Here is a 20,602-nt window from a genome sequence, read left to right as displayed (position 1 = left end):
AAAGGCCAAACCACATAGTGTTTTAAAAAATACCCGGGTACATGTGGACACGGTCTAAGAAACTGCATATACAGTCGTGAAAAAGTACGTACACTGACATTTTTATTAAACATATTTGAACAGGCAAACGTTGCATCTTAATGGAAAGATGATATACATCGATAAAAACACAAGGAACATTGGTCTTTTAAGTCATTTATTCCTCCAAAATATCAATATATTTAATGGTCCACTGAGGAAAAAGTAAATCTCCACCCTTGGACTCAGAAGCTGATATTGGCCTGCTTTAGCGTAGATCACTTCTTGTAGGCATTTTTCATAATTGCCCACCAGTCTCTGACATTGACTTTGTGAATTTGTTGACCACTCTTCTAAGCTCTCTTAGTCATGCAAAATTCCATCAGTTGTTAAGGTGATTGTGGGTTTTCTTGTATATACTTCCTGTTTCAAATCCCCCACAACATTTCAGTGGGATTCAAATCAGGGCTTTGTCTAGTGCAGCCCATAACCCACCATTTATTTCTTATTTCTGCTGCTTTTGCTAGTGTGCTTCGAATCGTATTTTTGGTTCAGTTTCAACTTTTGGACTGAACCTGCCATTCTCATCAAGCACACTTTGATATGATGTAGAATTCATTGTAGACTATAACATTCCCACCATCATGCTTCACACTTGGTATAGGGTGGTTCACCTGAAATGCAGTCTACCATTTGCTTTAAACATATCTGCTGTTTACAGTGGCCAAAAACTTATCATTGATTAATCTTTCCAGAGCACATTGTTCCCAAAGGGCCTGGTCTTTGTGTAGTTTTTCAGTGTAGGCTTGCTTTAATGTTCTTTCCTGGCATACCTCTAATGCAGGTTAAATCTGTGCAGCTTCTTTCTGATTGTAGATGCATACATTTTGACACCAACGTTTGGAAGAGTTACCTGCAGACCCCATGGTGTAATTTTGGGGTCTATGATAAGATAGTCAGCTCTTGGACTGTATTTGCTGGGCTGGCAAGTCCTGGGCAACCTAGCAGTTGTTTGAAATCTATGCCACTTGTAAATGATTTTCCTTCTAGCAGAGTGATGGATTTCAGATAATTTGGCAATCTTTTTAAATCCCTTGCCAGACTCTTATGACGCCACAGCCTTCTTTCTGAGGGCCTTAAAAGAGCTCTTTTGATTGATGCATATGATGACTCCACAGACATGAACAGTAAAGAGAACACCAGACCCTTGTTATCTATGGTTCAAATGAGATGGCTTCCGCCTGCATACTCCCTAAGGAAGTTCTAAACATTGGCATCTTATCTGGAATGCCTGATTTTGTGGATTTGAAGTGGTGGAAAATGTAGGGGTGTGCTTACTGTTTCCACATGACAGAGCTGCATTTTTATTATCTTAGATTATAAGAATGAATACACAATGTCAGATTTGTTAACCCCCCCCCCCCCCCCCCCCCCCCCCCCAAGTGTATCATCTTAATTTGTAGGAACTGTGTGCATGAAGATGTAATGTTTACCTATTCAGTTATATAGAAAACTTGGCAATTTCCATGGGGTGTACTTAACTTTTTCACATGCCCGTATGTATTCCAAAACACAATTAGTGACTTTTTTATTTTTGTTTTCAATGTCTCCACATTGGCCACACATGGTAGGCTGTTATAATACAAAATGAGATGTGTGGTTAGTGGGACTGATAAAACAGCATATGCAATGGCTATAAAAAGTTATCAAACACTAAATTTGTGACATTTGTTGAGCTTTTGTAGCTAAAGTAGTATGCTAATGGATAAGAACTAAAATATATCAAATGCAGTAAAGCACTTGCTGCACGCATTTTTGGTACTGGGACAACTAGGATGCATTGTCTGTTTATAAATATATTTCTGCAATCACAAAGAGCCCCTGAGCATAGCAGTTTAAAAAATAAATAAATAAATAATTTTAAAAAATCTAATCTATGATGTGACATTTTCTGAAATGCATTGATCTTAAATTGAAAAATTTGATTTCAGAGACATCTGTAATGTTAGAACAAATGTTTTTAAAATGGAGAGGGAAGAGAAAATTTAAAAGTATTAGTTTATGAAATTTGCTGTTTAAATTGATAATTCGACTTTTCCATTAAATGTTAGTTTTCAATAAAGAAGAGCGAGACAGCAAGAGAGCGAGCTGTACTTTATAAAATTAATTTTAAAATTCAAAGATTGCATGATGCTCATTTAAAGTTTTTTAACTGCCTAGTTAAATGTCTCGCTCGTGACACCCAAAACTTTCCCTAAGGCCAGATTTAATTTCTAATATAACTCATTTGAACACCCAGGATCAATTTCAAAAAAGATTAAATTAGCCAAGTGTTTCATTCCACCTGCAACAAGAAGACCCAGGGAGCGGAAATCAACTTTGTAGCTACTCAGGTTAACAGCAGACCCTGAAGGGCCTGGTGAGTAAAATAAACAAAGCTAAAATAACTCTTATTAAAATATATACACTGAATTCAGACAAACTGTCTGTTTTAATTCCTAATATGAGATCCCCAGAGCTTATAATGGCAGTAGGTTTTAATTGCGTATTAATTCCTGATATACAGTAGACAGGCCCTCAGCAGTTGTAATCACAACATCTAAATCACAACATCTATTCACATTGCTGAGGGCTGAATTAACAATGACTTGGAATTATTCCTCACTTCAAACTGAAAGGCTTGTCATTATGCATAGCCTAGCAAACATTGCGTTCTTGTATTTGTATCTACTTTCTGGAATGAGTGCAAGTCTTCCTCCTCCACAGAGCCTGTAGCTTTGTGTTTCCTTTTCAAATGTTTGTGCATCACCGTTGTGCTCCAGTGCCACACATGGTCAGACCTACACGTTGTGCACCTCACAATCTTTTTTTTTTTCTTTTTTTTTTTTAATCTGCGTTCAGAGCAAAGAACTCCCAAATTCAAAGTCTTAGGTCGCGCAGTCTTTTCTTCACTTTCTTACTGTCGGCCATTCAGTCACTATATGCGCGCTACATAATCAGCCTGAAGTAATAATCTAATCAATGAAAGTGATCATTGCCAACTTTTTAATCAATTATCGATTATGAAGATTGTTGCAGCCCTAATTGTATTTTGAAACTTACTTCAAAGAAAGAAAAAAATATGACAAAGCAGCCCTTTGAATAACCTAATTTGAAAAGTGGGTTGGCATAAAACAATATTTTGTTTTTGACAATTCACATTTCTCTATAAGGATTGAACATATGTGAAATGAACAGCCATATAAAGTTATATGAGGGTAGCTCTGTATTTAGATAGGTTATGTTGCCAGTGATGATAGATTATATTCTTATTCTGTAACCCCAATAAATTATATATAAATTAATTTTAGTCCCATGAATTAAACTGACTAGCCTAACATAATCACAAAATTCAGTGAAAATGAAGTATAATTATCATTTTTACACCTTGATTCTGGTTTACTATATCCTTGCTAGTATATACAAAGAGTGCAGTACTGGAGAATGATTGATTATTTGTAGAGTTTTCATGCAAGTCTTTGAATTAAGTCAGTCCAGCAATACAGTCAAAGCCTAGTATTACCATTTTGATTTAATTTTCTTTTGTCATGTCTGTTGTCTATTATTAACTGTTTTGTGTTTTTATTATTATTGTTGTTATTGGATTATTATCTGTGTTGTAGCCTATATAATTTTAACCCCTATTTATGTTGACACCCTTGATACACTGTTGCTGCGTACCTGGCAAGTCACCTTTTATTTCCTTCTTTTAGTGAAGATGTTTGTAGTGTGCTGTGTTTTATTAGCACGCATAATCCAGTTCAGTTTGGGGTGCAGCAACACACTAGCTAGCTTAAAGTCTACAGCTGTCATGTTGTCTGAATGGGGGGAAGAGACCAAAGAAACTCTGCAGAGAGAGTGTGCAAACTACACATCTGGTGCATGTGTGAGTGGAGATTAGATCTCAAGCATCTGCAGAGATGAGGCAGGAATTCTCCATCCCAGAGATGTGCTGGTTACATTGATTTAACAGCTCTAAATTAGTTCATGAGTGTGAGTGCTAGGCACTGGATCGGTGTTCTGTACGGGGTTGTGTACTCTTCTTCATTCAGTGTTGTACGCATACTCACTGTATTGGCATAATTGGGAGATCACAGTTAAGGACCCTTATCAAGTCACATTAGCCCATACTAACATGGGTATATTTTTCATATTGGGTTTTTAAAGTTAATGACCTGGACAGAGGAAGAAGTACAACTAGGGACTCTTGTGGACTACTTGACTCGTACTTGGGGACTGCTGGTGAGAACTGCTGCTCTAATCTAACCAACTGAATCCCACAATGTGCCACTTTTCCACTTTGCAGCCACCGCACACCAAAAGGTCCATTCATCACTGTATGCTACTATTGGGATAGGCTAGTTAGATATTAAAACAGATTGAGTCAAACTCTGCATATTCTGTATTTAAAATGTGTGTTCCACCTTTGCATGCATGTTTCAATTTATGCAGTAAGTTTGCTTAAGATCATGTTGTTAGTGTTCCCAGGTGCCTTTTTAATACTGAAAGTGCTGCAGGTATGTTAAAACAACAAAGGCTTGGGTCTTTTGTGCCAGCATCGCGGGATGAAATTATTTCAACCATTCAAGTAATTGATGCTATACTTGAACCAATCTGCTCAATGCCTGTCCCTTTGTCTCTTTCTAGATGTGAAGAAGGACTGGTCAGACCATGTACTTTGGTGGGAAAAGAAGAAAACATGGCTGCTGAAGACACACTGGACTCTAGACAAGTATGGAATCCAGGCAGATGCCAGACTGCTTTTCACTCCACAACATAAACTACTGCGTCTACAGCTGCCAAACATGAAGCACATGAAGGTCAAAGTGAACTTCTCTGATAGGGTGTTTAAGGCTGTCTCAGATATCTGCAAAACATTCAGTAAGTGCCCCTTGCTGCTTCAAATGTATAACCTTTGTACATGTGTGACAGTTACAATTCATCATCTATAAATATATAAATAAAAATATAAAATGCCATCCAAAACTTCAGTTTAAATGACATTAATTCTGATTGTTTATGCCATGTGACAGAAAGAGTTTCATACTTATTATGGGTAGAAAGGGATTTTTCTTTTCTTCCACCAGGCATTACAGTGAACTAATCTTACGAAGTCACAGGAACATTCTTTTTGAAAAATGGTGAATTCAGAGTATTCACTTTTTCACATTTTCTTGAAATTTTGCTATGTTGCTGCCTGGTGCTAAAATCTTTTAAATTCAGTTTTTCCCGCATCGAGCAGCAATCCATACCCCAGAATGACAAAGCAAAAACAAGATTTTAGACATTTTTTGCAAATTTCTGATAAAATAAAACCTGAAATAACACTCTCACACAAATATTTAGCCCCTCAGAAATGATACTTGAAATTTGGCTCAGGTTTGTGATCTGTTGATCATAATTTGTTTCTACATCTTGTTCAGAGTCCACCTGTCCAATCAATTGAATTGACCATATGATTAGGAAGGGCACACACCTTTCTATAGAAGGGCCTTCAGTTGAAAATGTATATCAGAGCGAAAACCAAGCCATGAGATTGAAGAAATTACTTGCAAAGCTTAAAGACAGCTGCTCAGATCTTGGGCTGGCTACAGAAATATTTCTGCAGTGTTGAAGGTTCCCAAGAGTACAGCTGCTTACATAATTCTTTAATGGAAGAGGTATGGAACAACAACTACTCTTCCTAGAGCTGGTTCCCGGCCAAACTGAGCAGTCGTGGGAGAATGACCATGGTAAGGGGGGTGAACAAGAGTCTGATGGCCACTCTGGCTGAAATCTTGTGTGGAGATGGGAGAAACGTCCAAAAGGACAGCCATCACTCCAAACCTCCACTGATCTTGTTTTTATAGGTCAAATAGAAGCCTCTCCTCAGGAAAAGACACACAGAAGCCAGCTTGGAGTTTGCAAAAAGGTACCTAATAGACTTTCGGAGTAGAAGAATAAGATTCTCTGGTCTGATGAAACCAAGATTTGCATCATGATGCCTGAAGGGTACTGGGCACTGCTCCTCACTTATGTAATACCATTCCAATGCTGCAGCATGCTGGTGCCACATGCTGTGGAGTTGTTTTTCAGAGACCAGGACTGGGATACAAGACTTTGTTGGGAAAAACAAAGTACAGAGAAATCCTTAATGAAAACGTGCTCTGGAGCACTGTGGACCTCTGACTGGACTAAAGTTTCACCTTCCAACAGAAAAGTGACTCTTAAGTACAAAGCAAAGACGACACATGGGTGGCTTAGGGAAAGCTCTGTGAATGTCCTTGCATGTTCCAGCCAGAGCCTGGACTTGAACCTAATCGAACATCTCTGTTGAGACTTGAAAACTAGTTCACTGATGGTCTCCATCCAACCTCACAGAGCCTTAGAGTATCTGCAGAGAAGAATGGCAGAAAGTCTCCCAACCCAGGAGTGCAAAGCTTTTCACATCATACCCAAGAAGGAGTTTTAAGACTTAGTATAGAGTTTGAATACTTGTGTCAATATGATATTTCAGTTTTTTTTTGTTTTTTTGATCAATTTTGAAAATGTCTTTCACTTTGTCATTCTGGTGTATTTAAGGATAAGGCTGCAATATAAAGTGAAGTCTGAATCCACAGTAACCCTGTATAAATAGCATCTCAAGTACAAAAATATCATCGGTTATGTATTTTATGCAGTGTTTTTTAATTAATGGTTTATATTTTATACAGTTATGGTTATAAATTTTAAATTCAATCATGTTGCAATATCAGACACTTGATGAATGAGGAGGACTGTGTTAATCTATATTTTGCAGAACAGCACATTACATGATGATACTGTGATACTTCTTTGATCTTTGAACTTGCTAGTAGTGTTTGTAAAGGCTGTGCTTCTATTGAAGAACTGATCCTACTGATTATACCAGGAACATTTAAGAATATGCTTCATTTAATTCTTAGCCTTTTTCTAATCATTTATTCTGGAAATTTTCGGCATTTCTAAGTGTGTGTGCGTGTGTGTGTGTGTGTTTTATTATGCCCTTGTTACTTCTTGTTTTTGCTCACTCTTGCACAGGCTCTCAGTTCAGGTTAATATTCCACCTCTCCCACAACTTCCAGCTTGTCTGTTCTTCTAGCGTTCTTTGTGTGGGGTGGTAACCTCTGTGCACCTGAAAAAGCTCTTTGAATCCACGAGTTTCACTAATAAAGAATTGCTGTAGCAGATTCTGGAGTCACTGAAATTGTTGCTTAAATTACTTTGATTTTTTCAGAATCCTGTTAGCAGGAAAATAATTCCTAATCTTTATCAAGTGGCATAGTCCCATCTGTGGGCTTATTTTTATTTGTTGTATTGTGTGGGTGCCTGCCAGCACTGCGTGTTCTGTAGGCATATTGTAAATCTTAGAGTCCCTGGTTGTTTGTAACTGGGGTCAGTGCAGGACTGCTATTGTGCTGTGCTCATTTTCTTAGCTCCAATGCTTTCTACACCTCTGCAACTTGATCTTTTATTTTCTGAACCACAGGAGTACAGGCACTCATATTTCAGTCCTTTGTAAGGCTGATTTTTTTTTTATTCCCACACCCTGCCAACACAGATGAACATTAACCACAATAGTCAATGTCTAGCTCTTATTTCACCTGCATGACGCAGGACATAAAAAAAGACTGCCTGAGTCAAAATATTGCAAAGACAGGGTGTATACTCCAAACCCCAACATTTTTTGTTTTTCCAAACAAGGAGGATGGGCTTGAAAGAAAGGGACCAAACCAACCAAGGCATATTGGTCAATAGAAATGAGTGTTGTCTTGAATTAGAGATTTTGCTTGTGCTACTGTCCATTGCAAAATTGTCTTGATTGTTTTCAGTGGTTGTGGGTGGAGGTTGGTATGTGCTGCCTTCCCAGCTGAACTGACATCAAGCTGCATTCCCACAGATTTATTTCAGTGTAAGGACAGTGATTGGCAGGGTTTTTTTTTTTTTTTAAATATACTACTACTCTCCAAATTTCAATTCGGTTTGGGTTTTTAGGCTTCACATTTTAGCAAGTCTTGGAGAGACCATGTAAAGTATATAATTAGCACTGTAGAATGGCATCCCGTTCATGAGAATTAGATTCTTTGGTACTAATATGTGGAATATTTATGATGGTTTATCTCCATTAAAATACAATTTGCCCTGGGCAGTTCTAGTGCTTTAGTGCTAAAGCAGACAGCTGAACATAAATGTCATGAATGTTTCAATAGTATTATCGTCCATTCTTGACAAAGCTAAAGATCCTGGAATACTCAATGTTGTTTTTTTTTTCCCCTTACCTTGTCTTACCAGTGTTTCAAGAAGTCAATTAAAATGGAAGAAAGTGCCACTGCTATTCTACCAGTCATATTTACCAGCCATCTGGTAACCTAAGTGGTAACCCATCAATATTAGGTACTTGGAATTTTGTGCAGATTGTTTTTGGCTGACTGGATGCAAGCAGTCATTGGCAGGTGATTTAGTGAAGTTGGCTGTTTTTCAAGTGTGACACCAGAGTCTTCCGTTGGAAGTAGTAAATGGTAATGATCCCTCCCCCCACCACCATTCTACTGGTGCTAAGCCAGCTATGACCAGGCACTTCCTTTCTCCTGCCTTGCAAGTTTCCCCAAATTAGTTTTGTACACTCTTAAACTGTTTTCTGTTTTTATTATTTTAGAAGTATGTAGTGTGTCCTGAAAATCTTAACTGAAGCTGGTTAGTTAGATATCTGGGCATAAGGTATGCTTGACAGCTGTTTTTTAGAATCCTGATGGATTTTATTACTTGATCGAATCAGTGACTGAGTTGGATATACTGTATGTATTGAGCAAGTCATGGTTTTGGGGGGCTGGGATTTTCTTAAAGTGACCTTGTCAGTGAGAAATGATTAGAAGAGTGACAGGATCTGTCCCTACTTCTGAAAGTGGTACTCACCAGCTTTGTTGCTGTCCTAACTGAACTAGGCCTTGTGAGTGAATCTGTAGATTATAATGTCATGAGACCTTTGATCCAGCAGTCAGCCCAATACCACATCTTTTGTGAAGAACTCCTTTTTAGATTGTTTTTACCAGTTCCTTTGTACAGCACATTATGGTCCAAAAAGGTCACAATACAATGTAATTATAGTCTGTTTTTTATTGTGTCATGAATGGGAAGATTGTCTAAAGGTGAGCTGTAAGTGTAGTTGGTGTGTGTGTGTCTGCCTGCTATAAAACTGTTTGCTGTCACTGACCCAAGTCTACTTTGCTTGTGCTTTTTTACAATTTTTTCAGGCTGGTTAAGGAAGTCAGTCTGTATACCGGTTGTAACCATAGTGATAACTATGATTGGTATTTAGCACATAATGGCATAGTTTTTCTTTGTGAAAAGCATAAAGAAATACAGTGAATTGACAATACTGAAAATGAGTGAAAGACAAAACTTTCAAATACAGGATGAATTACAAAGGCGTTCAGGTTTGAAATTATCAAGGAGTACAAATATTCTAAACAGTTTTACAAGGATGTCATTCATATATCACAGGAAAACTGTTTGAAGGTAATTAGCAGCTGTTTTTTGCTCATTTTCCAAAAAGTAAACATGTATCTTATTTATATAAAAAAAAAAAAAAGACTATCAAAGATTCAAAAAACAAAGCCACGATTATTCTGAATGAGGACCAGGAATGCCTGGGGTGTGGTGTGAGTATTCAGGACAGAGTTAACAGATGAGGTTTGGTTTGATCACTGAGCATATTATTTTTATTTTATTTTATTTTTTTTTTAAGAATGTACCCTTCCTCAATGGGTATTTGCAGCTGCAGTTGACACGACTCCTGTTGTCACCTCATATTGCTGTATAAGGACAGGCTTCCACAAGCTTCACTCAGCCTGGCCATCTGGTAGCACTTAAAACTCCTGGAATTTCTTTGCTTTAGCTACACAAGCTAAACAGTGTGTCTGTGCCAGAAAACTAGAAGCAGGCTGTAGTGCTTAGTCACATTCTCCCTCTGAAGTCACATGTTCACGCATAAAGTATTCATTGACCTAAGCAGTGCAGCATCAAAGGTGCTGCCATCCACCCATCCTTTCAAAACTGTATTACTGTACCTTAGTTTGTCACTGAGTGGTAGGGTTAGAGTCCATGGTTCTTTTTTGAATTAGTACTAATTTTTGGCCATTTTCCTTAATGAAGAATATTTGTAACTTTCTCAATCTCTAACTCACTTCAGGCTGTTGGGGTGCCTACTGGTTTTTAAACTAAACTCATTATAGAATTATACAGCCCATCTGTTGACCTATGGCACATGAAAAAGGATGGTTCTGGTATCCGTAGCTTGACGAGAATGAATTGTCCTAGGCGTATTGTTTTCTAGCATTAGAAACTTTTTCTGGTCAACAAAAGTTGTCTAAAATGACTCTAAAGGCATTTTGTTAAAGTAAATAAAAGTGATAGTTTAAAAAATTAAAACTAAACTGAAATTAAAACTCATACTCTACCTAAAATAAATAGGAAATCTATGGAAACAAAATCCTTTTAATAAGCAAGTTGCCTTCTGTTGACCAGTTTTCATCATAAGCTGCATACATGCGTGAGCACACACAACTTGCTAAGTCGAGACTTGTAGGTCAAGAAATTCTACCACTGAAAGTTTACAAAGCAAAGATGGTAATATGGCCCACTTCCTGGTAATCGATTATTGAGACTTGCCATAGAAAACCCATTTGAAAATTAACATTAAAGTGACCCACTTAGTTTGCATTTAGGCCATCCACTGCGAGATATACAGTTTTCATAATTTTGGCACATTGTATTTGAAATGAAGTGTAGACTTGCAGTTTTAATTTAATGCGTTTAACAAAAACATTGTGTGAGCCATTTGAGAAAGACAGACATTTTTATACGTGCACCCCAAACCTCCACCAGCTCCCCCCATGCCCCCCCGCTCCTTTTCAGGGGTTCAGAAGTATTTGGACAAACTAACATACTTGCAATCATGAATATAATGTTCATTTTCAATATTTCATTGAAAATGCGTTGAAGTCATTTACTGCCTGAAGTCTGGAATCCATGGTCTTCTGTAAGTGCTGGGCTTCCACCCTACTGATGCTTTGACAGGCCTGTACTGCAGCTGTCTTCAGGTGCTGCTTGTTTGTTGGACTTTTTGCCTTCAGTTTTGTCTTCAGCAAGTGAAATGCATGTTCAACTGAGTTGAGGTGAGTTGACTGACTTGGTTATTGAAGAATATTCCACTTCTTTACCTTGAAAGGCACTTGGTTTGCCATCACAGTATGTTTTGGCTCATTGTCCATTTGTACTATGAAGTGTCATCCTATCAGTTTTGCAGCATTTGTCTGAATCTGAGCAGACAGTATAGCTCCATACACTTCAGAAATCATCCTGCAACTTTTGTCAGTAGTCATATTATCAATAAACACCAGTCGCCCACATCTATTGGCAGTCACACATGCTCATGCCATAACACTGCCTCCACCATGTTTTACAGATGATGTGGTATGCTATAGATTATGAGCTGTTCCTTCTCTATTCCATACTCTGTCCATCATTCTGGTACATATCAATTTTAATTTAATTTGTCCAAAGAAAACTGTTCCAAAACTGGACTGTTTTAAATATTGTCAAGCTTTGGTCACAGATTTGCACAGGAAGAGGGATCAGGTTTCCAAGGTACAAAAGCTTTATTGCTAAACTGGTCGGTACAAACACAAGACTTTATTCAGAAGGGAATTATCTTCTAAATACCCAACTTGTTGGAAGGGAATGTCTAAAATAGACATTGGTGAAAGGGGAGCCCTAGGAGGTCTGTGAGCTGAGACCACCTAACAGTTGGGACAAGACTTACAGAACTCCTCGACATCTCTGGCCATATTCAGCTAATAGAACTGTTTTGAGATGCAGTCCCTAGTTTACTCAGTGCTGAGATGACCGCCTGACACGTGTGCATGAACAATCTTAAATAAAGCTTTCAATGGTCAGCTGAGACAACCAACTGTTCAGTTAGACCACTGGAAATCACCCGATAAAGGAAGCCGCTTTTAACCAAAAGTGTAGAGTTTTGAAGCCGGGGCTCTCATGTTCCTTATAGTAGGAATCACTGACGGCATGGGCTTGTTTAAATGCAAACTCTAGGGAGCTGTCAGCTTGGTACAAGTACACAAACTCTGTCTGCTCACCAGCTGATGCCTCAGGAGGGGCTGGAGCAGTGGCCCCATCTAAACAGGTTGAAGAACCGGAAGGCTGCTCGAGGAAATCCAAGGAATCCCCACACCCTCTCTGGACAGATTGGGTTCAATTTCCAAGCTGGTTTCCTGACCAACTCTGTCCGTTAATACCTGGGAAGGGCAGCAGGAGGAGCAGGCACATCCTCTGGGTCTGATGGAAGGGGGTAACGTGCTGAGATACCTGAGGATCCGGGTACCACTTGTCATGCTTGGGTCACAGAGTTGCACTGGAGACTGGAAAAGGGATCAGGTTTCCAAGGTACAAAAATCTTTATTGCTGAACTGGCAGGTACAGACACAAGGCCTTATTCAGAAGGGGATTATCAACGGCAGAAAAGCACACAGGTTTTAACTGTCAAATGTGACGGTCCAGATCCCCTCTCCAGGTCAAAAGAACACAGTCTTCTTTATTATATGGGTTCAGTGGCTCAGAAGCAGCCAACGGGGCGCACACACAGTCTCAGGGAGAGAAGACAAACCTGTTCTAAACCTTTGGTGAGAAGCATGTTGCGCGGTAATCCTGCAGCTTAGCCTGCAAAGGGGATAGGTAAGAGTGAAATACTGTTTAAGAGGAAGTATCTGAAGGGCAGCCGTGTTTCTTTGCCATAGGTGTACTGTTTAACAGTGACACAGCTTGCAGTTAAGTGCATAAGTGTGTGCAGCTGACAGCACTACGTGGTAGTAAAAACGGAGCAGTGGAACTACTTAACTGCATATGAACGACGGTTGCCACCATTATGGGTAGCTAACCAGTTACACCGGTCACAGTATTTTCTGGCAAAGTCTCATCTGTCCTTCCTGTGCTTGAGGAATAAAAATGGTTTACACCTTGTGGTAAACCCTCTGCGTTTACTTTTGTGAAGTTCTCTTATGGAGTTAGCTCAGAAACAGATTTGTGTGTGCTTTGAGAGCACAAGACATCGCCAATTAGAAGAGTTTTAGCTGTTTAACTTTTAGTTAGTGAGATTAACCACTTTTTAGTACCATGCCCTACACTGTCCCGATAAAGGAACGGAGGCTTTACATTCATTCTCTGTTCATCTACAGATACCCGTTTGAGCACCCATCCAATTTCTAAGCAGCATCAGGGTCATGCATATAGAACTAAAGGCTGTAGAAGGAAATTGCAATTACATGGCAGCAGAAAAAGCAACAGCTGTACCAAGGGAAAATCCAGCCACGGTTTGAAAGAAAAGGCTATTTAGTTTGTCTATGCTGGTGATGAAATAAGCTGCTGCATTTTTTAATACCAAAATATAATTTATTTAGTGTTTTGATGCTTAGAAGCACAAAGCATATGTCTTTAGTAATGTGACATGTACTGTGTTAATAGAAACGCATTGCAGAGACACACACTTCTAGCAATACAGAAAAGCAGCTTACTGAATATGAATCTACAAATACTAAACTTGCATTTATCATTTGGGCTTTGGAGGAAAACTAATGTTCAGTAGTATAATCCATAACGTGACAAATGTAGTGAAAAGCGCGTACAATATTTAATATATTTGAATGGTATAATGGTGAATGTAATGCAGTATCTCGGTTATAATTAATTGAATACAAGTAATGCCATTCTAGTAAATTTTGTAATTCTTGATTTGACTGCAGGCTGAGCCAATAACAGACTTTAATCACTCATAAGATGCTTTGAAAACCGCACAACAGAAGGTGTTTTTACAAGAGTCCTTGGATAATGGATTAATGTAAAACTGTGATGTTGGATTTCACATAGGAATCTCTGAAACTGGGCCAGACGTGTGGTAAAAAAAAAAACAGATTTGGAGAATTAAAGCAGTGTGATGGTGTGGGTTGTTCCCATCTTACTGGGTCTTCCCAGGGAGCCTCTTAACCCTCCACCATCTAACATCCCCGAGGGATGCGCCAACTGATGAGGACGCAAACATAAGGGGTAGGTGAAATAGTGCCTTGGTGCTTTAATTAAAATTGGAAAAAAAAACAGAGTGCCCAAACTGCAGTGCAGGCATTGAATATTTAAATAATTCAATAAACAGTGAAAATCTGTGAGTTTAAAAGCAAGACATAAAATGAGAATTAAAAAGCAACAGTCATTGGGTCAATGTTCCTTCCACTCATAAACAAGCCCAGCACAACTCCCTCTTTGTCTCCCGAGCTCATCCATTCCTCGCTCAGCAAGTGGAAACACAAGTAGCCGCGGTCCTCGCCAACCCGAACCCCGTCTTGGCTGCTGTGAGTGGTGTTGGCCAGAATGCTCGGGGTCAGTTGTCCTTTCATTGTCGTCTTGCTCACTCTGGCAGACCTCTGATCCCTAGAGAAGATGCCGCCTCAATCGCACCAACTCCAGTACATTTATTCAGTGGCAACAATCTGCCCCTAGACCACCAGTCCTTTTCTTCTTCTTCACTGCCTTTCCCTATACTGGTGACACTGTACAGTTTTGTTTTTTGTATTATTGCTTATGTAATAAAACACCTTTAACACCTGGCATTTTGTATTCTACCATGAGTGAGAAGATCCAGAACGAATGAGCAGCTCTCCAAAGTAATGTTGCTTGGCATAAAACTGCTTCTGTATTTAATCATAAAAAGCTAAATAACATTTTTCAGTTGGCTATAATTATAATAAATGAAGTAGCAAGTAATAATTCCTACATAAACAGTTTATAAAACATACAGCCATACTTGCATATTTTACGAAATTTGAATGTAAACCAATGGACTGATTATAAAACCTTTCACATCAGCAGTCTGCACTCATTTTTGAAATCTGTCTTCTGCACTGAGAAAGATGACACTCACTCTAACATGGCACTGCTTCTGTACTTGTTCAGTTGTCTGTCTCCTTGACCATCTCTATAGTAGGATGACAGCTCCTGTCTCATTTTGTTTACAGTTCAAAGCAGTCTTGTCTTTGAGTCAAGTCACTTATTTGCCATGGAAAAAATTGTGCAAATATTGTCAGCAGTAACATTTCACACATTGTCTGTGAAAGGCTTAACAGGTCTCATCATCACAGTTGGAGATTGCTTTTTCTTGGTAATCAAGTGGAATATTTCTGCAAATAAGGAATAGTGTTTAGTATACTGTATATTTGTGCACTGCATGAATGGGCATCAACAATTTATCACAAGTCACTGATCATTGGTGGTTATGTTCTGTTCATACTTAAGGCACAGTGAACAAAGTGTGCCAAGTGTCTAGTGTAGTGGCAAATGTGCATTACATTTTTGTTTGTGGTGTGTCTGAGTGAGCTGCCTTTCAGCACTGTGCTATTTACTCTGTCCACAAGTTACCATTTTCAAGTCTAGCCACAAATTCTCAATTGGAATGAGATCTGGATTCTGACTCCACCACTCCAGGACGCTAACATTGTAGTTGTTAACCCACTCCTGTGTAGCTTTGGCTTTATACTTGAAACTGTTGTCTTGCTGAAAAATTACCCCTCTGATGCTCAGGTTTTTTTTTTGTTTGTATTAGTTTTTCCACTAGGGTTTCCATATGTTTTGCTGCATTCATTCTACTCTTGCAAGCCTTCCAGGGCCTGCCCCAAAGAAGCATACCCACTGCATGATGCTGCACCACAATGAATCAAAGTAGGAATGGAACATTTTCGATAATGTACAGTGTTCAGACATTGTTTAGTCTGATGCACATTATCAACAACTTACTATCCTCAAAAACGGCCCAAATTTGAGTTTCATTAAACCATAGAAATTTCTTTCAGCTGATTTCCAAGTCTTTTATGTGTATTCTGGCAAACTCTAGCTGAAATTTGGTATTTTCTTTTTTTGTAACAGTGATTGTTTGACACTTTTGCATAAAGCCACGACTGGTTGGGCACCTAGGCAACAGTCTCTCCAATCTCATCCACTGCATCTTGTAACTACTTGGTTGGCTCCCTCACTGGTGGTGGTCTTGCACAATTAGTCAGTTTTTGTGGGTGGCCTTCTCTAGGCAGATTTACAGCTACGCCATCCATACTCATTCCAATTCTTAAGGACTGATTTAACTGGGGGTATTCAGTGACTTGGATATTTTCAAGTCTCCATAGCCTGGCTTGTGTTATTCAATCACCTTTTCATTGAGTTCTTGCCATATTGTTTTCTCTTCATTGTGTAGATTAGACCATGTTACTGACACGCCAGTTGCACTTTCCAGATAGAGGGGCAGTTATACTACAATGAATTGAAATTCCTTGATTACATAGAAGTGATTTCCATTGAACTAATTCTGGGACATATTTTATATTTGTAATTAATTTTAAACCACTTTGCATAGATCTGTTTTCACTTAGTTTTTCCTGATGATTAGTGTCAAAAATCCAAATTACTGTGAATCTACTGTTAGTTGTGTTGTACAGCAATAACATTTCCATGGGTTGAATAATTTTATGGGCACAATATTTTAGGTAAACTATTATTTAAACCACTAAAAGAAAATCATCTTGTGAAAGTCTGGGGTGCATGTTCATACAGGATCAAGTTCTCCCTCTCCCCGATTTGTTGCTATGGCCTCTCACTGTATCTCCAGGTTTTTTTTTTTTAGCATCACTTGCTGAACCACCTCAGATACACAAGCAAAACAGGGAATAATCCCCCCACCACCACCCCCCAATAATTCTTTCACTTGCCTTTAACTTTTGCTCTCTAGCTGTACATCTTTGTTGCACCATGCTCTACGATGCTGATAATATATGAGGCGTCAGAATGGTCAAAGAATGAGCTATTCCTGGGCAGAACTTGCTGACCACTGAATGATGGGTAGGTGTGTCATTTCAATGAGCTCCCCTTGCTGTCTAGCTCATTTTCAAAAACATTCCCAGCTTCCACTGGAGCATCATGCTAACTACATGCCTAAACCACCTCAACTGGCTACTCTTCATCTGGGGAAACACTTGATTTGCTGCAAGGTTCTCCATATTGCTGAATTACTTGCCCTATAATGGGAAAAGCCCAACAACTTTGGGCAAGAATTGCATGTGCTCACAGGCACAGGACAATGAACATTAAATTATTGAATGATTTAATGCTATGTGTTCTTAGTGGAGATAGTACATTTTTCCTTAGTAATTAATACTTCTATTTTCAAACTTTCAAACAAGGAAACTATACTGGTATTTTAGAAAACATTAATGAGATGTTTCCAACTGTTTCCAGGTTAATTGCTAGTGATTATCTGCTCTTTCACTTAATATGTTTGGAGGTCTTAATTCATAAATGAGTGTTAAATTTTTCTGAACCACACTTTGAGTATTTTGCTTTCTTTGCAGCACTGGTCACATTAATGGCAATGTTTACCCAACACAAAACATATGAAACTCTTATTTTGTTAATTTGATTGCAGGAAATTGCGTTTTGCAAACCCCCACTTTGTTCAGCTACTATAGTTCTTTGTTCTTTTATGTGAAAAGACCATTACTGCAGAGAATTATTAGTGGAGAGCCAGTTTTATCAATCTCTACCTCCCCAATTTTGAATGTGTTTTAATCAATCAGTATTAGTTTTCATAAACACTTTTTTTAATAAATAGGTTGTGTTCTGTTTGGTTCCTCTGGTTGTATCTGTTTGATCCCATTTGACTACATTTTCAGACTCTGTAGGATTGGTTTTATTTCTTTCCTGCTACCTTAAAAATCAAATTTCTTGCATTTTATTTTGGACCTACATGCTGATGTGATCTGTGAATCCTTTCTGAAATGTGTTTTTTATTCCTTTCTTAGGAATGCAGTGATTCAAAGTACCAGACTTGTTTAGAGATTTACGACATTTTCCGCACCTACCAATGCATATGCTTACAAAGACAAGTAACATAAAATTATACATTGATAAACACTACAATATCTACTCGCTGCATTTCAGGCCTGATTCTTTGCTTTTAGAGTCTAAGGAGAAATTAAGACTTCCTCAGGACATCATCCAGATGAACACCCAGAAGCATGTGCCTGCTTCGACCTGCATCACATTATCTTTGTAGTTAATGTTTTTGAAAGAAACTACTGGAAACATTTTGACCAGAATAGGATATAGATTGGTCCCTCCACTTTTTAAAACTTTCTAATGACCTGATTTTCTTTGACATTTTTTGTTTTATTTTCTTTTAAATTACAGGATTTTACAGCCAGTAATGTAGATTGTGGGACATGTTTATATTTTATTCTTCTTTTTACCATGTCCTTTGCCTGCGTTTATTAGTACATGCCTCCTTGTTCAATTTTTAACATTTTTTACAGTAGTCTGACAGAGAAGATGCATTTTTGTCGCAGTAATTGGCCTGCTTTTGTTTTTTAAGGTTAAGTGCAACTCTGCAAAATCTGCTGCTCACAGGAATAATTGAGAAACACATTCTTTTTTTTATTCTCTTTCAGTGTGTTTTTTTTTTTGTTTTTTTTTTTAATTGGTCGATTACACAATTTTGCTCATTGATTTATTTTTCTTGATATCGCTCCTAGATTACTAGAAACATTTGTCAGTTCCTGGGAAAGACATTGTTATGTACAGATCATGCTACGACCCCCACAACGTCCTTGAGGTCCTTGGCATCCCACCAGCTGTCAGAATTTTCTGGCGCCTATGGAGGAGGGAGTCTGACATTCATATTTTAAAAACTGCTTTCCCTTTGAGAGATTGGATTTAAATGTAAACCTCCCTTGATGGACTTGTTAGTGGCAGTATCTATATGGCTGGATATGCAGTAAGAAAACTGCATCTAATTCATAGACTTTGTGCCACTTTAGTAGGTTGTATTAAAGTTTTTTGTGTCATTTTAGTCAAATATATGAAATATTTCAAATACCTTAAAAAGATTCAACACAAGTGTAAGTAAGATAGGCAGTCAGCTATAATATCTATGTATTTTAGCACTTGGTAAACACTTGGAATTTGTTAGAATGTACATCTTTCCCTGAAAGAGAACTTTTAAGTACTGCCTTTTCACTTAGGGTTGGTGTTCAGACTCTTGAATGTCTAGGGACTGGCTTACTCTTACATGTGTGTTTGTTTTAAGAAGGAAGGTTCCTACTGTATCTTTGTCTTCCCATCCCATGACTTTGTGTCAGAGTTCATTTTGCTGCAGTGTAGCATCTGGCTACATCTACTTCCTTTCTCTATTTTGTTCTCTGTCAGATATCCGACACCCAGAGGAACTGTCCTTACTACGCAAGCCCCGAGACCCGAAGAAAAAGAAGAAAAAACCAGAAGAGTGTGAAGATGAGGCGCTAGAGCTAGAAGGACCACTCATCACCCCTGGATCAGGTAAAGATTTCAGCATGGTGCATCTGTACTCAAATGCACGCTAGTAGGCATTTCAGTCTATCCCATATTGGCTGCAGCTCAGAATTCACAAGCCAGATTGTTCATTTCTTTCCAGATGTTTATTGGGGGGATGTGAAACAGTATTGTATGGTCTGCTTCTAATTAAATGTAGGAGCTGCTTGTTAGCTGCCAGAGCTCAGCTCTTCTTCCCACGTGCGCTCTGAATTAGAGACCTGGTGTAGTTCAGTAGTGATTCTTCTTTCTCTGTGGAAAAACTCAATCCTATCAGTAATTCGGTAAAACGGAGCTTGCTCAGGAGTGACTTGAGTCTTGTGCAGCAGTCCCAAGGTTTTCTTAATACAGGATTTTAGAAAGGTTGGGTGCATATTTAGTTTGGTTACAGTCAGCCTCTCCCCCAGATGTATTTTATTCATTTAAAAAAAAAAAAAAAAAAAAAAAAATTCCTTTTAAGAATGTTTACTGATTTTGGGCTTAGGGGATGGTGATAGATGCTTCTGCTACTTCTGCGCTTACTAGGACTGAAATTGACAGTAATGAATATGATGGTGCTTTTTGGGCATTATAACTCTTTTGCGTTTTCTGTTCTTCTTCACCTGTTAGTAGTTTTTCCCTGCCTGTTGATTTCTTAATCTCTCTTCTTCCTCCTTTTACTCGCTCTGCCCCTTCTCCTCCAGCTTCTGATGTTATTTACATTGGACCTGTCAAAGGTAAGCTTTCTATCACCCTCTTTTCTTCTGTGCTTTCCAACCCTGCTATGCCCATCTTTGTGTATTTTAGGAGCATGAATGTGTGCATGGCCAGAATGGAAAATGTTTTACAGCACAGGAGTGGGTGGTATGAGCAAAAATCTATAACACAGTATAATTCAGACATTTGAAAGTTTTTAGTATTTGTAAGTACTTTTTAGACAGATTTTGTTAACAATTAACAAACACGTTTATGGTTAATTGTGCACCTGCAGTAGGCACACTTCTTCTCAGTCAAAATTCTTGCTAACATTCTGCTACTCAAATGGATTCAGTAGGAAGGAATTGTCTCTCTAGTTATAACAGATAAAAATGAAACTTTTTATTTAACTCACTCCCTTCTGTCGCTT

The 20,602-nt window shown here is 38.4% G+C and overlaps 1 protein-coding gene across 4 annotated transcripts in view; it reads left to right on the top strand.

Moving 5' to 3' along the window:
- The window catches only part of fermt2 (FERM domain containing kindlin 2), a 106,261-nt gene that overhangs the window by 50,212 nt on the left and 35,447 nt on the right, over window positions 1-20,602 (top strand). For 2 of the 4 annotated variants that reach the window (XM_051919885.1, XM_051919886.1), the window contains exons 3-5: window positions 4,705-4,938; window positions 19,357-19,485; window positions 20,181-20,213. In XM_051919885.1, coding sequence (XP_051775845.1) covers window positions 4,705-4,938; window positions 19,357-19,485; window positions 20,181-20,213 — 396 coding nt within the window. The remainder of the gene's footprint in view (window positions 1-4,704; window positions 4,939-19,356; window positions 19,486-20,180; window positions 20,214-20,602) is intronic. The other 2 variants (XM_028822279.2, XM_028822281.2) reach the window with 1 other exon arrangement.

The sequence above is a fragment of the Erpetoichthys calabaricus genome, chromosome 16, assembly GCF_900747795.2.
Source record: "Erpetoichthys calabaricus chromosome 16, fErpCal1.3, whole genome shotgun sequence".
Taxonomy (NCBI): Eukaryota; Metazoa; Chordata; class Cladistia; order Polypteriformes; family Polypteridae; genus Erpetoichthys; species Erpetoichthys calabaricus.
The sequence above is the reverse complement of the archived record's forward strand: the minus strand, read 5'-3'. Positions and strand labels throughout refer to the sequence as shown.